At 34.2% G+C, this 18,419-nt stretch overlaps 1 protein-coding gene and 1 pseudogene across 1 annotated transcript; one reads left to right on the forward strand and one right to left on the reverse strand.

The window, feature by feature from the left end:
* Nucleotides 1-414: 414 nt before the first annotated feature.
* LOC142621974 (uncharacterized) lies at nucleotides 415-7,625 on the forward strand (annotated as a pseudogene).
* An 8,489-nt stretch (nucleotides 7,626-16,114) lies between these two features.
* LOC142621508 (putative galacturonosyltransferase-like 1) lies at nucleotides 16,115-17,900 on the reverse strand. Its single transcript, XM_075794811.1, has one exon. It carries the CDS (start codon nucleotides 17,688-17,690, stop codon nucleotides 16,626-16,628), a length of 1,065 nt encoding a protein of 354 aa, XP_075650926.1. The 5' UTR covers nucleotides 17,691-17,900; the 3' UTR covers nucleotides 16,115-16,625.
* Between the last annotated feature and the right edge of the window lie 519 nt (nucleotides 17,901-18,419).

The raw sequence follows: 18,419 nt of genomic DNA on the forward strand, positions 1-18,419 counted from the left end.
CTACGATGTGATTGAGATCTGGTGCAATAGTTAAGGCTATTGCATCATGCAATCTCTCTCACATCATTTCCACTTTTAAAAATTTTTAAACTGTTTTTTTAACTCTAAACTTTTATTATGTTTTTAACTTCTTTGATCTAATGATTGATATTAAAAAGTAACTTTTTAACTTTTGATTTGAAGAAGGTATTGCATGGTGCATGGTTGATCCCCATATGTGGCTGGCCTACTGGTTTGTGTCCGAAATCTTAAATCCCCCATCAAGCATGGGTGGGTAGCATGAAAAGTACAAAGCCCAAACTGAGGCCCAGGCCACACCCAAAATAATCTAAAGGCCCAAAACTCAAAAAATAACCAACAACAGAATAAATCAAAAAAATTCCCAAAAAGGGAAACGAACACATCCGACAGCTCTACTCATCACCGACTCACATTCAGTCACACTCACAAACACTTCTACTACTTCTCCTAAAAATGCAAAACACAAACCTAGTCCAAGTCGAAGAGTTGTGATTTTCGAAGCCTACTATGATGGTACGGACACAACAGCAACTCTCTTTGCAAACCAAAACCCACATCATCGGATCATTCTCCTCCTCCTCCAATGCTCAGGTACTCCACTCCTCTCCTGCTCTCTCCTCTCCACCCAATCAGATTCCTCCACGTGTCCCGTCCCCTTCACCGGAGCGAATCCAAGCTAACCCGACCCGAACTAACCGATCGGATCTCCCGCCTCCTCGTTCTCCAACGACTCGACGCCCTATCCAACCACTCCTTCGACTTCTCCGACGGACTCGTCGACTCCGTTCTCCGAAAACTCCGTTTAAACCCTAGCGCTTGTTTAGGGTTTTTCGAATTGGCCTCTAAGCAAAAAACGTTCAGACTCAACGTTAAATCTTATTGTAAGATTGTTCACATCTTGTCTAGAGCTCGAATGTACGATGAAACGAGGTCGTATTTGAATGAATTGGTTGGTTTTTGTAAGAATAACTACACTGCGCTTTTTGTTTGGGACGAGCTCGTTAGGGTTTATAGGGAGTTCACGTTTTCGCCACTTGTTTTCGATATGGTTTTGAAAATTTATGCTGAGAAAGGTATGATAAGGAATGCACTACATGTGTTTGATAATATGCCTAAGTATGGTTGCGTGCCGAGTTTGCGGTCTTGTAATTGTTTGTTGAGTAGTTTGGTTAGGAAAGGCGAATGTCACACCGCGGTGTTGGTTTATGATCAGATGATTAGGATGGGGATTGTGCAGGATGTTTTTACTTGCACGATAATGGTGAACGCGTATTGTAAGGAGGGGAGAGTGAATTTAGCTGTGGAGTTTTTGAAAGAAATGGAGAGTTCGGGTTTTGAGACGAATGTAGTGACGTACAATTGTTTGATTGATGGGTATGTTGGTGTTGGGGATGTGGCAGGAGTGGAAAGGGTGTTGAGGTTGATGTCTGAAAAGGGGATCTTGAGGAATGTTGTGACTTACACAATGTTGATTAAGGGTTATTGCAAGCAAGGTAAGATGGGGGAAGCAGAGAAGATGTTTCGGGAAATGAAGGAGGAGGAAAAGGAAGGGTTGGTGGTTGTGGATGAGCGTGCTTATGGAGTGTTGGTAGATGGGTATTGTCAAGCTGGCAAAATGGATGATGCCATTAGGGTTCGGAATGAGATGTTGGAGATAGGCTTGAAGATCAATATATTCATTTGTAACTCGTTAATCAATGGGTATTGTAAGCTTGGTCAGGTTCATGAAGCAGAGGGAGTTTTAATGCGTATGGTGGAGTGGAACTTAAAGCCAGATTCTTATAGTTATAATACTCTCTTGGATGGGTACTGTAGGGAAGGTCATATGAGCAAGGCTTTCAAGTTTTGTGACAAGATGCTATATGAAGGAGTTGAACCAACTGTTGTAACTTACAATACTCTTCTCAAGGGTTTATGTCATGTAGGTGCCTTTGATGATGCTCTACGCCTTTGGCATTTAATGCTGAATAGAGGGGTGGATCCAAACGACATTGGCTATTGTACTCTTCTTGATGGGCTGTTCAAGATGGGGGATTTTGACAGGGCTTTTGTGGTGTGGAAAGATATTTTAGCACGGGGATTTACTAAGAGCAGGGTTGCTTACAATACAATGATAAATGGATTATGTAAATTGGGGAAATTAGTTGAAGCAGAGGAGATTTTTGACAGAATGAAAGAGCTAGGATGTTCACCTGATGGAATAACATATCGAACCCTGGTTGATGGATATTGTAAAGTTGGAAAAGTTGAAGAAGCTTTAAAACTTAAAGAGAGAATGGAAAGAGAAGCTATTGTTTCTTCCATTGAAATGTATAATTCTCTTATTTGTGGTGTTTTTAAGTGTAGGAAATTAAGTAAAGCGATGGATCTTCTTGCTGAGATGCAGACTAAAGGATTATCCCCAAATGTTGTTACTTATGGCATCTTTATTGCTGGTTGGTGCAATGAAGGGATGCTGGATAAAGCCTTTAGTGCATATTTTGAGATGATTGAAAAGGGTTTTGTGCCCAACGTAATCATTTGCAGCAAAATTGTGAGCAGCCTGTATAGGCTTGGTAGGATTGATGAAGCAAGTTTGCTTTTGCAGAAGATGGTGGATTTCAATATTGTTTCACATGAAAGATGTCTTAATAAGTTTCTCAAGGATGATGTTAGACATCTAAACATATTGAAAATTGCTGATTCATTTGAAGAAAGTGCTAAATTTTTTTCTCTACCCAACAAAATTGTGAACAATATAGCTATTTTTGGGCTATGCAAGTCTGGGAAGGTAGATGATGCAAGAAGATTATTGTCAGAAATGTTGCTTAGAGGCTTTGGTCCTGATAATTTTACTTATTGTACCCTAATTCATGGCTGTTCAACCACTGGCAATGTGAATGAAGCTTTCAACTTAAGGGATGAGATGCTGAAGCAGGGTATTGTTCCAAACATTACTACATACAATGCTCTTATTAATTGCTTGTGTGAGTCAGGAAATATGGATCGAGCACGGAGGCTTTTCTATAAACTTCACCGTAAGGGGTTAACTCCTAATGTAGTTACTTATAATATTTTGATTGATCAGTACTGTAAAATTGGTAATACTAGTGAAGCCCTTAGATTGAAAGATAGAATGGAAGAAGAAGGGGTTGCTCCATCTATTATTACCTACTCTGTGTTGATCAATGGTTTTTGCAAGCTGGGAGATATGGAAGAATCTATGAAGCTTTTGGATCAAATGATCAAGGCCGGTGTGCACACAGACATGAAGAAATTCTCCAAGCTTCAAAATATGACTCAGATGAGATTCCCCTCTTCTGGTATTGTTTCTCCTGAGCCAGTGATTTTAGACGATTGCTCAGATGCTGAAGCAATGCCTGATAATTACTACATGTCTGAAGCTGTGAGTTGATGCACTCTGTGAACTGAGAACTTTTTGTGAGGAACATTCTATCATTGAAATGATTTTGAGTTTGCTATGGCGTTGTGTTCACAAGTGCATCCTTATGCATTAACATGCAAATTGTGGAGTTGTGGGTTGTAACCGCTGTATTAAGGAGGGCTATGTTCTAGTCTCTTAGAAACCCAGGTAATTTTCTTTGCAAATGGTGATCTGTTTCCTTCTTTGTTGTAAGATTGTGCTAGTAAAGGTGGTTTCAGGTGCAGGACACATTTAGTCAGAGTCATCCCAAAGCATATGTTCCTCTGTAGTTTCTTTGTCATCAAACTACATGTCACTTCTTCATTCCAGAAGTTGCACAGTTAACTGCTTGAATTTTTTCATGAAGCAGTTCCCTGGAGGTCCTCTATTTGGAACCAAGGTGATCATTATTATTGCAGACAAATTGCTGATGGGTCAAAATCCAAACCAGTTATTTCTAGGAGAAATTCCTGTTATCTAATTCTCGCATTCTGTCTCTAGTGCAAAGATTTTGCAGACTAACATGCTGGTCCTCTATGTTGTTTAGATTGTCTGGCAATTTTCCTGCTCAATAGCTCTTAGTTGGCATAAATGGTTTCTTTGTAGTGAAAAAAGCACAACATATGCTGAATGTCTTAAATGTCATAAGGTGGCGGTACATGGAACCCAGGGAATCTACAGAAAAGGGGATGTATTACTATTATATGTGCAGCTCCTTACTGAAGATCTTGTCCAAAATGAAGCTGGAGTTGCATTTTTTCTCCATCAGGTACTCTTAAATTGTTGTGCAACTATCTGACCCATGCAAATTTTGTATATGGTTTGAACTTTTGAAGCCTAATTATTTTCGTCATGCATCTGAATTCTTATGGAAGTGTACTTAGAAACTTGTCATGGGAATATAGAGATATGTATAGGTTTGCATTATTCAATCAAACTACACAATTTATGGTCCATATTTTGTCACCTAGTTAGATATGGAAAGTTTGAAACCTATACACAGTCTGATTGTTCGATTTTTCTTTAATGTTCTTGGGGAATGAAATTCTAGTAAATATCCGAATAAGTTCTTGTTTTTCTAATCGTCCTCCTTTGTCAATGTTACACACTTATTCCAGGTTATTTTTTTTGTGCTTTGAGAAGCCCTCTCAATATTTCATTATTACTTGACTCATCTTATAGGCCAAGATTGGAGCCTGAATGCTTGTTTGCAGGTTCACCGCCTTTTCAAGCTTGCAATAGAACTTTTGCTTCATGGTTATCCACTTGATCATGCTTGCAATAGAAATGTTGCCTGATCGTTGTCCAACTATAACCTCAATAGCTTGTCTTTTGGGGATAGGCTGAGCCAAGAAGTACAATTTTTGGAAAACAGATCTCAAAGGATGTTAAATTTATATATTAAGAGAAACTATGGGGATATAAAAAATGTAGATAATTAGTCAAAAAAAAGGGAAAGGAAGGGCCCGAAGTACATCTAGTATGTGCAAGAGATCCCCCAAGGGAGATGTATTCGCAACACTACTCATGTTTGTTGCATATTCTATGAATTTGTTTTAAGTGCTTAAAACAAATTTCTTAGTGAAGTGTATTTCTAAAAATTAAGCATACCGGTTTACTTTCTACAAACACCTTGACTCCCTGCTTTCAACCTTTTTCCCTTTGGATGGGTTTTACCAGTATAAATATAATTGAGTAAAAAGAACACAAAGGAAATTATTATCTTAGTATAAGGATTAAAATTGAAGGATTTTTGTTCCTGTTTATCAACTGAAACTTTTCCCTGAACTCAATATTGGATGTTCTATGATGACTGGCATGCTTTCTGAACCATAATTCATCGAGATCAATACCTTGTTAGACTTCCATTCCATATATGATATACCTGCTTCATCTTTCAAAGTGAGAAATCCCACTATTATGTTCATAATGCCTTTATGTAACAGTGTGTTTGGATGGTGGTAGAGGGGAAGGGGGTGTGGGGCCTGTGGGCCGTGCGGCTCTATACTTTCTCATGTTTGGATCTTTATTTTTTATTTTTTATTTTTAAGGGGAGGGAGAATGGATCTGAGTGGGTTTGAAGGTGTATCAAACCCTTCAAGTTCCTTTTTTTTTTTCTTTTCAATTCCCTGAAATTGGGGGAATTTGGAGAGGGAGAGATTCCAAATTTAGGACACTTTTTGGGGATTTTCATTTTTACCCTTAATTAAACTCTCAAAATAATAATATTATCCTACATCTAACATGATCAAATTTCCAATCAGTCAACAGTAATAATGGAGTCCTCTTGCACCCGGCCACCCACACCTCTCACTCTCTCAACAAATCTCAAACATTCAGCTTTTTTTCCGCTTAACCTATTCTTCTTCTTCTTCTTTTGTCTATTTAGTCAAGGTTGTAATTGTCTCAATAAAATTCACACAAATTCAGTTTTAATACAATCTGTAAAAGAAACTAGGATTTGTTTCGGTGACTGCTGAGATTTTTCGGGGCAAAATTTTTAGGCTATTTCAGAACTTAAACCATAAGAGAGGTTTAAATTTGAGTATTAGGAACTTAAAAGTAGTAGATGGATTGGGATATGAAGAATTAGGTTTTGGGTCTTGATTTTTGTTATTGAAGAATTTAGTCTGGGTTTGAAACTCCTAAGCCCTAGCCAACATCTTGGGGCCACCCCCAAGGGAGTCCTCCCTGTAATTACCAACATCTTGGGGCCACCCCCAAGAGAGTCCTCCCTGTAATTAGTAATCATTTTGAACTCTTTACTCTTTTGTTTTCTTTACTTATATATATATACACAGAATTGGGTTTTCTTTGGGAAGTAGTATATAGTTTAGCATTTTTGCTTTAGAGGGTATGGCTTTGATTATTTTGAGGATTTGCGAAGTCAGTTTGTGATAGTTTAGGAAACTTTTCAAAGCTAGAAACTATTTTTGGGTATTATGGATGTGGATTTGACTGTTGTGAGGGTTTGAGAATTTGTGAGGATTTGAGTAGGGTTTCAATGTTTTATTGCGAGGATTTGAGGATCAGAAACTATTTTAGGTGAGAACATGGTACTCTTAGTAGGGTTGCGTTTTCTCTATTTTATGTATGAGTGTTAATTATCGCATGCAGTTATGTGATGGTGTGCACTGTAGATGTTTTTTCTTTGATATGCTTGTGCTTCCTCGCCATCTGCATGTTGCACTTATCCATATTTATTTGGCAGGGATAAAAAGATTTTGGTTCAAACTGTGCTATGTATTGCCCTCTTTGCAGCTTTTTATCTCAGAGGAAAATTAATCATATTGCTCGATTTGTGGAACTTTCTCATACAAATTCAGCTAGAGAAATCCCTTTAATGCTAGTTGTGAATCTTCAGGTACATCTTTGTTGCACCTTGTCTATCTTTCTTCATAGCTAGTGGAAAGATGTTGCAAAGAATTATGGTTCTTATTGTCCAACCATGGTGTCTGAGCTAGACATTTGATGATATTCTTTTTGTACATGCTATAGGATTGGTTCAGCTACATTGATTTAGATATGCACTGATTCAGCTACATTTCCAGAAAAGGTTTTGAAGCTTTCCATGACTGATTGAAGACTTGTATATTTTCGCCTGAAAATTCAGGTAACCGTCTTTACTTTTATATTAAAAAATCAGGTAAACATCTTGAGATTCTTAGCAAGGCTAATTTTCACTTTTATTGAAGATCCATATCTGACATGTGTTGGCTTCTTGCTATTTTGAAATTGCTGAAAAAGGCTGAAGACTTGCCAGCGCATACCTTATGTTTTATAAGGTTGACTACACTGATTATGACCAACTGGGCATTGATCAACAAGTGATTGAATGCCATAAGTTTTTTCAATCAGTGAAGAATTAAGATTGTCAACCTCAATGTCTATTGACACATCCTCCCTGTTCTGCATTGTTTATCAGTTGATAATTAGATTTCTTTAGTCTCCAATTTTGACACTTGAGTTTCCTCACTCATTTATAAATAAACTCTTACTAGAATGTACAGTATAAAAAAGAGAATGTGGCAAATTGCAATTTATCTCTTCTTGATAATTCAATATCTGTAATGATGCTTTTGATTTATCTTTTGAAACTTTACCAAGCCGTATTACCTTTAATCTAGTTTAATGCAAGCTTTGTTGTAAAATAGTTATGAATTGATAACAAAAGACAGTAAGAGACTGCACCTTAATATACCTTCTTTTTTATTTTTTGGGGGGGGGGGGGGGGGGGGGTACTTTTTTCCTGCATATTTCTGAAACATCTAGTTGATCTTGAAACATGCAGACTTTCATTTATGTTTTTGGAATTTGGTATTTTGTTATGGTTACCGTGCGGGCTTTATCTAGCTGATTCTGTTTTCTTGATCTCCTCAAAATTGGTGGACGATACATAATTGAGTTACCATTGTGGCAAATTCAATTTTGAAACGTTTTGTTTTTCTTTGGATGTAGTTTCTTGCTGACTTTTAAATGTTTCATTTTTTTGCTAGTGTGTTTTAAACATTAAAGAAAAGGTTTTTGAATCTTCCAATTTGTTCACTGATTATCTACGGGTCAAAATGAGTTTTTGACATTTCAAGTGATAACCAAGCCACATGAGTAGCATGTGCAATATAAATAATAGTATTTTTAGGATTACGCCATTTGTCAATTTTTACCATAACTTGTTGAAGTAGTTAAATGTGAACGGTGGACAATCACCTTTCATATGTATCTATCACTTTTTTTTTTCCACCACTCATGATTGACCACACTAGAGTTGAGATAAAGGTTCACACAGGAGTTGTGATAAAAGTTGTAGGCCTGTAATGTAGAACAAAAGTTTTGTACTTTTTCTTAGAATGACCACATTCATAAGATATGGGTACTAGCATGGTCCAATTAGTAATTTTCTTGTGTATAATTTCCCTATGCCAAACATATACGTCACAATTACATGTATCCATCCGTCAGAATCTGACATGTTGAGAGTACCCATAGTCTAGTTGAGTGCTAAACTATAGCGCATGGTCCAATTAATTTGGGTATAATTACCCATCCCATAACATGCAAAGCTAAACATGGTACAAGGTAATTCTAATCCATTTGGTTAATTTTGTTATTCAATTCATTAGCATAGATAGTAATTCAATGAATATGACATGTTGAGAGTGGGGGAGAAAAAAAGAAGGTAGATAAGTATTGATGTTGATGAAGTTTTTGCTGGGAATGTCCATGAAATTTATAATTGTCTTGTCGGTCCAGTTTTACTTCAATGTGATTGTAGTTAGTTGATTCAAGGTTCGAAGTACCATCAACTATGGCATTTCTAAAGGAAATCACCCTGTCCTAATACTAGACCCACTGTTATGTCCTAAGTTTAAGTTTCTACCTATTCAATTTGTAGGTAATGAAAATTGACTATACAACATAATTTTTCCATGCCACATGTTCTCGATACTCGACAGCTTGTTTTCAACCCAACCACAGCTTGTTTTCAACCCAACCGACACAACTAAAACCTAGCTAAACAGAGCAAACATCGTACCTTTTGGGGCTGCTTGAAAAACGTGGGGTTTTAGCAAATGCTGATTCAAAGAAAGCAATGTATATGTGGTACTGGCTAACCCTGTGAAATACAGCATTTGATCTCTGTGTTATTTTAGACTTTTAGTGTTGAAAAGGAATGAACAAGCACGCGAGGATACGTATACGCATTTAATAGCCCTTCGAAAGAGAAGCAGTGCTCAAAAACAAACAAACAAACTAGCTGCAACACGCGGCGGCATATATTTATGTATAATTATATATGAAACGAGAGAGAGAGAGAGAGAGAGTCTTGCACTTTTGCTCTATTTTTTTGGACTGTTTTGGTTGGTAGGAGGTTCCTCTCACAACCATGTTTAAATTATGAGAAATTATATGCTGACACAGAGTCAGTTGAATTGAATTTTCATCTTATAGTTAAAAAGAAAAAGAAAAAAGAGAGACTGATAGAGTGAACAGTGAAACGTTTCAAATAAGATTAATATTCTAATCATGGTGGTCCTTAATTTGCTGCACGCTTCCATTTTTTAAGAAATTGATCTTACAGGAAATTTCTTTATTTTTCTTCAAAAATAATTTATGTTCATTCTACTTAAAAATATTAGTGTATAGGAAACATCATTATGCTATTTATTAACTTATATACTAATTAATGTTACTGTTTATGGAATAATAAATGTAGATCAGTTCTCATAAAAAAAAAATGTAGATCAGTGACAGAAGATCATTCTCAACCGAGTCAACCCTTTAGAATGAAGAGGCTTCAAATTTTAATTAAGTTTTTTTAATTATTTTTTAAATAAAATACATGGCTAAATAGTCTAAATTATTCTTCTAAAAAAAACTTAGTCTAAATTATGGCTGAAAAATGTAGTTTTTTACCTTTCTCGGTAGGAAAGCAATCTAAGTGTGACATAAAATCCTAGAATCTGAGAACCATTGATATGGACATATGTAATGACTGGGAGTATAAGGTTTGATCTCTCAAAGGAAAATACGAACTGAAAGCTCTTGCTGATCTAAAACCCAAGGCAGCTTAGAATTTCAGGAACCTCCAAAATTGATGGGCAGAAAACTATGCCTCATCCAACCGGAGAGCTACTTCAAGATTCAGGCAACTACTCGTGAAAGAGTAGGGTAAGGAGTAATGTATCTTTCAAATTTAGCCTATGATGACATCCAAGAATAGCACAGATGGGTGTTGTAGGACTTAGGAGGTGAAGTACTTATTGCTTTGCTTTGGTCAAGATGAAAATCGTCTTGTATAATGATATAAGATGCTTCTTTCTCCTTCTTTTTCTTTTACATTTCTTAAACAAGACATTAATGCTTAGGAGTTAATTGAAATCTCCATTTAATTGCCACTTTTAAAAGATTTGCAAATTGATATGATAATAAATATGAAATAATGCCAGAGATACAAACTATTATTGGTATCAGATCAACGACATAATTTCTTAATTATCTTTATGCTTTTGTGTTTTAAATGTTGATATAACAAAACCCATTGTGACTGTATGGTTACGAGGTCCACCGATTTCTAAAACATTCTAATCAAACCAATGTAGAGCCCTTTCTTGTTTATATGTGATGCTAAAAATATTATAAATTTTATGTACTATTTAACATTTACAAATTGACGTATTACTAATCACAAAAAAAAAAAGAAAAAAAAAAGTAATTCTAACATTCGTTTATTATATTTTTAAATTTCATCAATCATGTTCATTGTCACATCGATTTGTAAAGGAAATGTAATAAATTCTATATTCGTTTTAGTATTGTTTTCTCCTTTTCAAAATGACCTGCTCCCTACTCAAGACGTAAGGTAGCAGAAGCAAATCAAATTGCTGTCTTTTTTCTCTTTCTTGTTTCTTTATGAGATTTTTTTAATGGACTAACAATATTTAACAACAAATATTGTAGTTTCTGATAGATAGATACAGCCTATATAAAGTATTATAAACAGAATCTGCATAAAGAAAAGGAAAGGAAAAGAGCATCTGTAGTTGTCATGCGGCAACAATATCATTCTTTTCTTGTTTTCAAATAATTAGGATGTTTTATTATAATATAAATTACACGGCATTGCAAAGAATATAAAAATGTCGTAATACCAAATTCCGAAATGTCATTATAAATATACTTATCTCGCCAGTTCAATTCATACGTCTTTGAAAGCAAACTTTGCCATTTCAAAAGTGTTTCTCCTAATAAATGTGTACCACTACTTCTTCTTCTTCTTCTATATTTAAGAAAAATCTTCCTTCTAGTGCAAAATTAACTATGAAACATATTGACACAACATAATGTTACAAACAAAATGCTTATGAGCACATTACAGAGAAGAATAATTTGGAAAGCATCAAAGCCCAACTAAACAACAATGTGATCACTTTGGATAGAAAATTAAATTACGAATTAAGAAAGTGTTTTTGTTTCGAGTTAATTTTGGCATTAAATTTCATCAAATATAAACTGAGTAAAAAAAAAAAAACGTTCGAACTTGAAAAAGACATGGGAAAACTAAACCAAATTTGGCATTGGACTTTTGGAAATATCTTAAAATTCATATTAAAAAAAAAACAATATTTTAAAGAATATTTATTTATTTGTTTTTGTTATTTTTCAATGCAGTAGAACCCATTAAATCCTTCTTTGACAGATTCACAATGCACGCTTTAACAAAAGCCAAACAATATTTGCCATTAAATTCATGCATTGAATTAAATAGTACGATAAGAACATGCAGTACAATGTGATTTACAATTTATAGTATATATTGTACAGCTGCAAGTTTACGCTCTCATGCTCATGCATAAAGTTAAGAAGAGAGATTTTACTTTTAATTCAAACGCGTTTCTTTTATTTATTTATTAATTCATTTTAACCTTTGTTGTCCCCTCTTTTGACAAATTGAAGACATGCATGATTCAAGATGTTGCTTTATTGATCTTTGATTACGTAAGAATATTCTTATAGAGTTATAGGAAGTCAATTGGAAAATCTTTGAAAAAAAGTAACTTTCTGTCTAATCTTTTTTTAATTTCTGCCTTCACTTTCTTATACTCTTAATTCAACTAATTACCCTCTATTAGGCTTCAAAAAAAAAATTACCCTCTATTACATTGTTGTAGCTGGTAAGTTAATTCTCTTTACCGTTTAAAAAACTCAACTCTGCGATAAGACATTTAATATCAAATGATACCATATCAGTGGTATCAAAATTCATTAAGTATAAGACATGTCAGCAAAAGATAATTACTCCACTAACAAATAAGAGACATATATTAATGGGTAGTTATTTTTATATGCATATCTTTCATTTATTGGATTTTAATACCGCTAATATGGTATCATTTAATACAAAATATTTTTTTCAACCCTGCAGGTGCACCAAGTTTTGAAAATGAGATATAAATCTCGAGCACATAAACACAAAAAAGTTATAAAATTTGCCATCTATACTCGGATGTCATAGATTTTCAGCTGAAATTGACTGGAAGCATGCTCAATCGTTTAATTATTTTTTTATATATAGATTTTTTTTTAAAAAAGATAGGGCAGAAGATGCAATCCCATTAAAATTTTTAAAATAGAAACATCAAACATTATATAAATGTACAACCGGGTGGAATAGCTCTTATGCATTGTTTGTATTTATTTTTTATTTTCCTATTTTATTCTTGGTTTGGGAAATAGTCGACTAACTTATGAAATGACCAATACTAAGAACACAACTATTTCACAAGCTTTTTTCACTAGTTATTAAGATAATAAGTTATCATTGGAATAATATCACTTTTTACATAGATGTTTCACAATTTTAATTTATTGGTTCATTAATCAAAGTAGGCTTTCCTATTAAAAGTTCAAATTATACATTTAATTTTTATTTCAAATATGAGTAGAACTCAAACTTATCAATAAACTTGATTATGTTTAAGTTTAGTTATATTTACAAAAGTATATATTTTATACGAGTATACATAAAAACACATGATATTATATATTTAAATTGAGTCACAAACTCACAATATTGTTTATGAACATGTTATTCTGTCTAATATTAACTCGTTTAATAATCAGGCATAAAATTAATCTTGAATTTGGCTCATTTGCTAAAAAAAACAAGTATTTTCTTGAATCAAATTCAAACTATTCATAAATAACTCAAATGTATTAACAATTGAATTTGTGACTCTAAATTCCATTTTGTTAATTCATTATAATTGTGATTTTGATTTTTAACCAATCAATTTATTTTTCATTTTATTTATTGTGACTTTGGTTTGAGATGCATCGAGTTATTTAAGCACTCATGTATATTTGTTTTTTTTTTTTCAAAGATAGATAAATAGAAAAGAAAGAAGAGGTTTAGTTAAAATCACTTTAATCGTGGGTTCTAATTAACTTAACTGATAAAATTTTTAATAGTTAAATAAAATAGATGAGATTTAATTTTCACCTACACCAAAAATCAATTAATATCTTAATCTAATGATATAGGATTATCAGTAGATGTCATATAATAAAACTCTCTTACAAAAAATCACTTTTATTCTCATTCTTTTTTTCTTCTTGCTTAAAAAAAATTATTCCCATAAAATAAAAATTGCGTTTCCCATATGAATAGTTTGCATTGCACATGATAAGCTGAGTGACAGATCGGATATAACGGATTCCGAGATTTCCAACAAAATTTGGGAACTGAGACTTAGAAGGGGTCATGGGGCCCATCTACGTAGTACGTACCATAATTCATTATTCAAAGTCTCTAGTCAGGACCATTTGCCGTACAAAAATTGTTCCATATTAATACTGCCACGCGTCACACATCCAAGTCCTTCATAAGATCAAGCTATCAATGTCTTGGGTTGGGCCTCTTGGTGAACTTCTTTGCTCTCTTTCTATCTCCTACCGACACTTTTTTTTTTTTTTTACTTTATATATTTAAACTTTGAAAATAAATGAGATGAACCGTGTGTGTGTGTATATAGTAAGGTACTTATGAGAACATTATGATTACACTACTTATAAACTTAGACGATATCATAATGAATGTAGGTTCTCAAAAAAAAAAAAAATAATTAATTGATTTTATTTTAATAATATTACGATAAATTATTTTTGTTAACAAATAAGGATATCTAATTTTTGAAAGCAAATAAGGATATCTAATTATTTTTGAGTACCTGGCTATTTTTTTGAATGTATACTCCATTTCACACCTGCTAGATTTTTAAAAAAGATAAAATATATTTCAGATACCTCAATTTGAAAGTCTCTTTTAGTACAATTAATTTTAGTAGTAGTTTTAAAATCATTATTTTTGAATTAATTATTTTATGTTTGAAATTAACTAATCACTTTACAAGTCTTTTATATGTATATGGATATGTATATGTGTGTGCGCGTAATAACAGTAACATTACAGCGTGTGAATTGGGTCCTAATACCAGTCCAACATATTAGACTTTTCTTAACATATTTGGCATGGTTAAATTTAGAGTCGTTTTAAACTTTTTATGTGCAAATGGCCTCGACTCGAGTCCCATCAAGCCCAAAAAGAAAAAAAGAGGAAAAAGCTTTAAAACGAGCCTCATACAGGTTGGCATTGGAATGGTCTTTTAGTTGACCAATAAATAAAATGAAGGATCAAGGAAGCCAGCACAATCAATAATAATATAAACTCTTTTGTTTTTATATATAATAAAAAATTTTATTATATTCTCAATAAACACAGAATCAATTAATCTTGTGGCAGAAAATTGACCAGGCATGCATGACTGTGATTTTTTTTTTAAAATTTTTTTTGCTCTTTTGTATTTTGGAAAAGTAGGAAATTGGTCGATTAAGACCCAAGCTAGAAGTAGTGCTGTTATGATTGTCATCCTTAGATATACCCCAGTTGGCATTTTACATTATTTAATGGTATGGGAAAGATAAAAGGGCTGGTAATAAATACTAGTTGAGAGAAGGGGAAAAAAGAAGTATTAATTTTAATTTCATTTGCCTACTAATCAAGTTTTGTTTTTTGGCTGTTCTTTTCTGCATAAATTTAGATTCTTCGACAATTAAGTTTGTGTTAGGTAAAAATTATTTTTGACAACTTATTTTATTATTCAACTCATGAGATCTATTTTATAGTTCTTATTGCATTTTTTAGTATTATTTATAGGTCTCATTGTATTATTTCAACTAATTTTTACCTTTATTTACTTCAGCAAAAAATTTTCAATTTTAGCAAAATAAGCAGATCCCAAACAGAGGCTAAAGGCACAAATACAATTCATTGGAAGGTCAGCTCAGAAGCATACCAATATCATAATTTATTTATTTTTTCTCAAAAAAAAAAAAATTACAAAAGTCGGTTGAGAGAATCTTGTTTAAGCTAATACTTAAATCATTGCAGTAGTGTATTAAATTTCTTTCCCATGTTATCATTCACTTATTTCTAACGACTAAACATTAATGGCTGTAATGACTTTATTCGAATTGCTGAAGCAAGCGAAGTAGCTGGCAAAATCATCTTTCCAGGCCATATCCACTTGAAAACATACCGAGAGAAAACAAACAGGGATTGAAAGCTGAGTGTAAAAGATTCAAGAGAGAAAGAAAAGCTTTCTCATTTTAAAAATTCAAGGAGTAAAGTTGATAGGAACGCATACACTAAACAGTTATTATCAATGTCAAAGCATCTTTAGAACATAGAAGCTTAACAAATAAAAAGATCCAAATCTATGATAATATCTGACTAGCTTGAATGTGACAGAGTAGTCTCTAAATAGTAAATACTACACAATCTCCAACTTCTATGATCTGTTTGGATGGAGGGAGAGTAGAGGAGAGTAGAGTAAAGTTGACTAAAAATAAGTTAATTTTATGGTAAATTTACTTTACTCTACTCTACTCTCCTTCTTCTCTCTCAATCCAAACGGACCTTTAGTCTCATCTCCCTCAATCCAAACGGATCATTAGTCTCATAAATATTTTCCATTTCAACTATTGTTTCTAATCGATATAGCAACCTAAAGATCAACTAGAGATTAGAATCAACGTAAGTAAAACATTTGAAAAAGAAGAAAACTGAACCCTTAATTCAAAAACCAATCAAAATTAAGTAAAAGAATTGAAGAAATCAAAGTTTACGTGAAATAATGAAATTATCTACAAAATATTTTTATTATTGATTATTTTAGAAACAAATTAAGTATATATCATCATGATATAATTCATGAATTAAACCAGCTCGCAAAAAATAGCTCTTTTGCTATACAGATTACAGACTTTGATACAGTTTACATATCATACATCCCTGAGTGGAAATTCATGAACCCTGTTTCTCTTCAGGATTTTTATCCTTATTATTAGACAATTAGAATATTTAAAACTATAACACATTTGTTACTTCTTCTTTTTTGTTGAGCTAATAATGCGTTTGATACCTGTACGTATAATATACAAGAACAAACTCCTCCTTTCAAGTCGAATCCTTTTCCTTTCTTTCCTTGTCCCTCCGACTATGAAGCGCCAGAAAGAGCTTAGCTTGTTCTCCAAAAAACACACACTCACGCACACCGTAAACCTGTGTACCAATCACCTCTTCCTCCAGACTCCGCAAAAGTGTGAGCTTTATGTACTGTGCCCGACTCTTTAATTTAGTCGATTAAGAATCCAAAGCAAATGGAGTCTGCAAGAGATCATAAGGAGCCCAAAGAGCATCCAAAGGGCACGGTCTATTAGCGTCGAGTCGAGCCCAAGGCTTGCCTTTTCCACTCCAATGCAAAAGACTCACAGGACCCGGATGCAAATCCCTACAAAGTCCACGAAAATTATCGCCACCAAGTCCATGTTGGTTCCATTTATGATCAACCGGAGCTATTTTCCCAGCAAACACAAGCAGAAACGGTGGAAGAGAACCCAGCTGGTAAATCCTCATCCTCTTCTGCAACTCCATCCATTCCTCGATCTTGTTCGTATAATCACCAGCTCTCCATCGATCAAGATCGATAACCATCACACCCGTGTTGAAATAGCACGGCTTTCGGTTCGCAAAAGTGAGTGACAAAGAAGGGTTGGACCAAAAAGTGAGAGTAAAGTAGGAAGTGAAATTTGCATTGCAGTACTCAGGAGCAGCGAGGACTGTGTCGTCGCCACCTAGCGGAGTAGCGGCGAGTTTCGCAATGTCGTCGACGAGTACGAGGTCGGAGTCGAGGTAAACGACTCGTCGTACACACGAAGGCAAGATGTTTGGCAAGTAGCTCCGAGCGTAGTTTAATGGACAGTCCAAAGCTGAGCGAATAGAGGTGGAGATGAGGCCCGAAACGTGGGTGTCGTCAAAAGGGTAGATTTGGAACTTCAAGTAAGGAAAGGAGGTGGAGAGGGTGGCGCGTAGGAGCGACGCGTTGGCGGTGGCGGTGGTGACAAAGTGGAAGATGTTGTTTTCTGGGCACGAAGAGTGTTGGAGAACCGAGAGAATGGCAGCCATTGAACCTCGGATGTATTGGGTGTCTAGGGTCATCGCCACGTGGACTGCTCCATCGTAGCAAATAACGTTGTTGTTGTGGTTGTTTGAGTTTGTGTTGGTGTTGGTGTCGGTTATGGAAGGGCAATCTGGGGAGTTATAGAATTGAGGAGCTTCTTTGAATTGTTGAGAGAGAGTGAGAATGGTGGCATTAGAGAGGAGAGAAAGTGAAAGGAAGAAAAAGGAAAAGAGTAATGGTCTAGGCATAGTGAGAGATCTAAGGGGTTTGGGTGTGTGTGTGAGTGAGGTTATATAAAGATTGAAAATTTAGAACACGGTTTTGATTGAATTTAAAAATAAGAGAGAAAGGAATATAGCTGGATGGATGGGCTAGCTGGAATGGAATGAGTGCAATGCAGAGAGGCTGAGTCAAGATTTTTCAATTGGGGGGAAGTTTGGTGAGTTCAGATTGGTCATTGTGTAGAAGAGATGGGATTTGTACCCTTTTTTATTACGGATTCCCTTAAGGTCCTACATCTCTTTCTAAGGTACCTGTCACTTTTTTAAAATTTGTTTTCTTTTTCTTGTAAAGGAAGAGGAAGAAAATTCAAAAATGAAAATGTAAGTTTGAGAGAGAGAGAGAGAGAGAGAGAGAGAGGGGTTGCTTCAGAAAAAGAATGGTGACGTATAAATTGTCACCAACTTTTTTTACTGAATTTTCCTTTTATTTTTATTTAAGGGTGTGGTAGGTTCCAATAGAGTCTGTGAAAGAGAATGCTAATTTTTTAGTTTAAAAAAAATTCAATATCTTGCCTAAATTGGTTGCTTTAAGTAAAAAAAAAAAAAAAGATCCACCCAATTTCACATGTAATTCCACAACGTAAATTCTTGATAATTTATGCCGACTGCTAATTATATAGATCCACAATTTTTAATTGATCAAATTAATAAGTTATAAAATAGGGTTAAAAATGAATGTGTCTATATTATTGTTGA

Source organism: Castanea sativa, chromosome 1 (genome assembly GCF_040712315.1).
Source record: "Castanea sativa cultivar Marrone di Chiusa Pesio chromosome 1, ASM4071231v1".
NCBI lineage: Eukaryota > Viridiplantae > Streptophyta > Magnoliopsida > Fagales > Fagaceae > Castanea > Castanea sativa.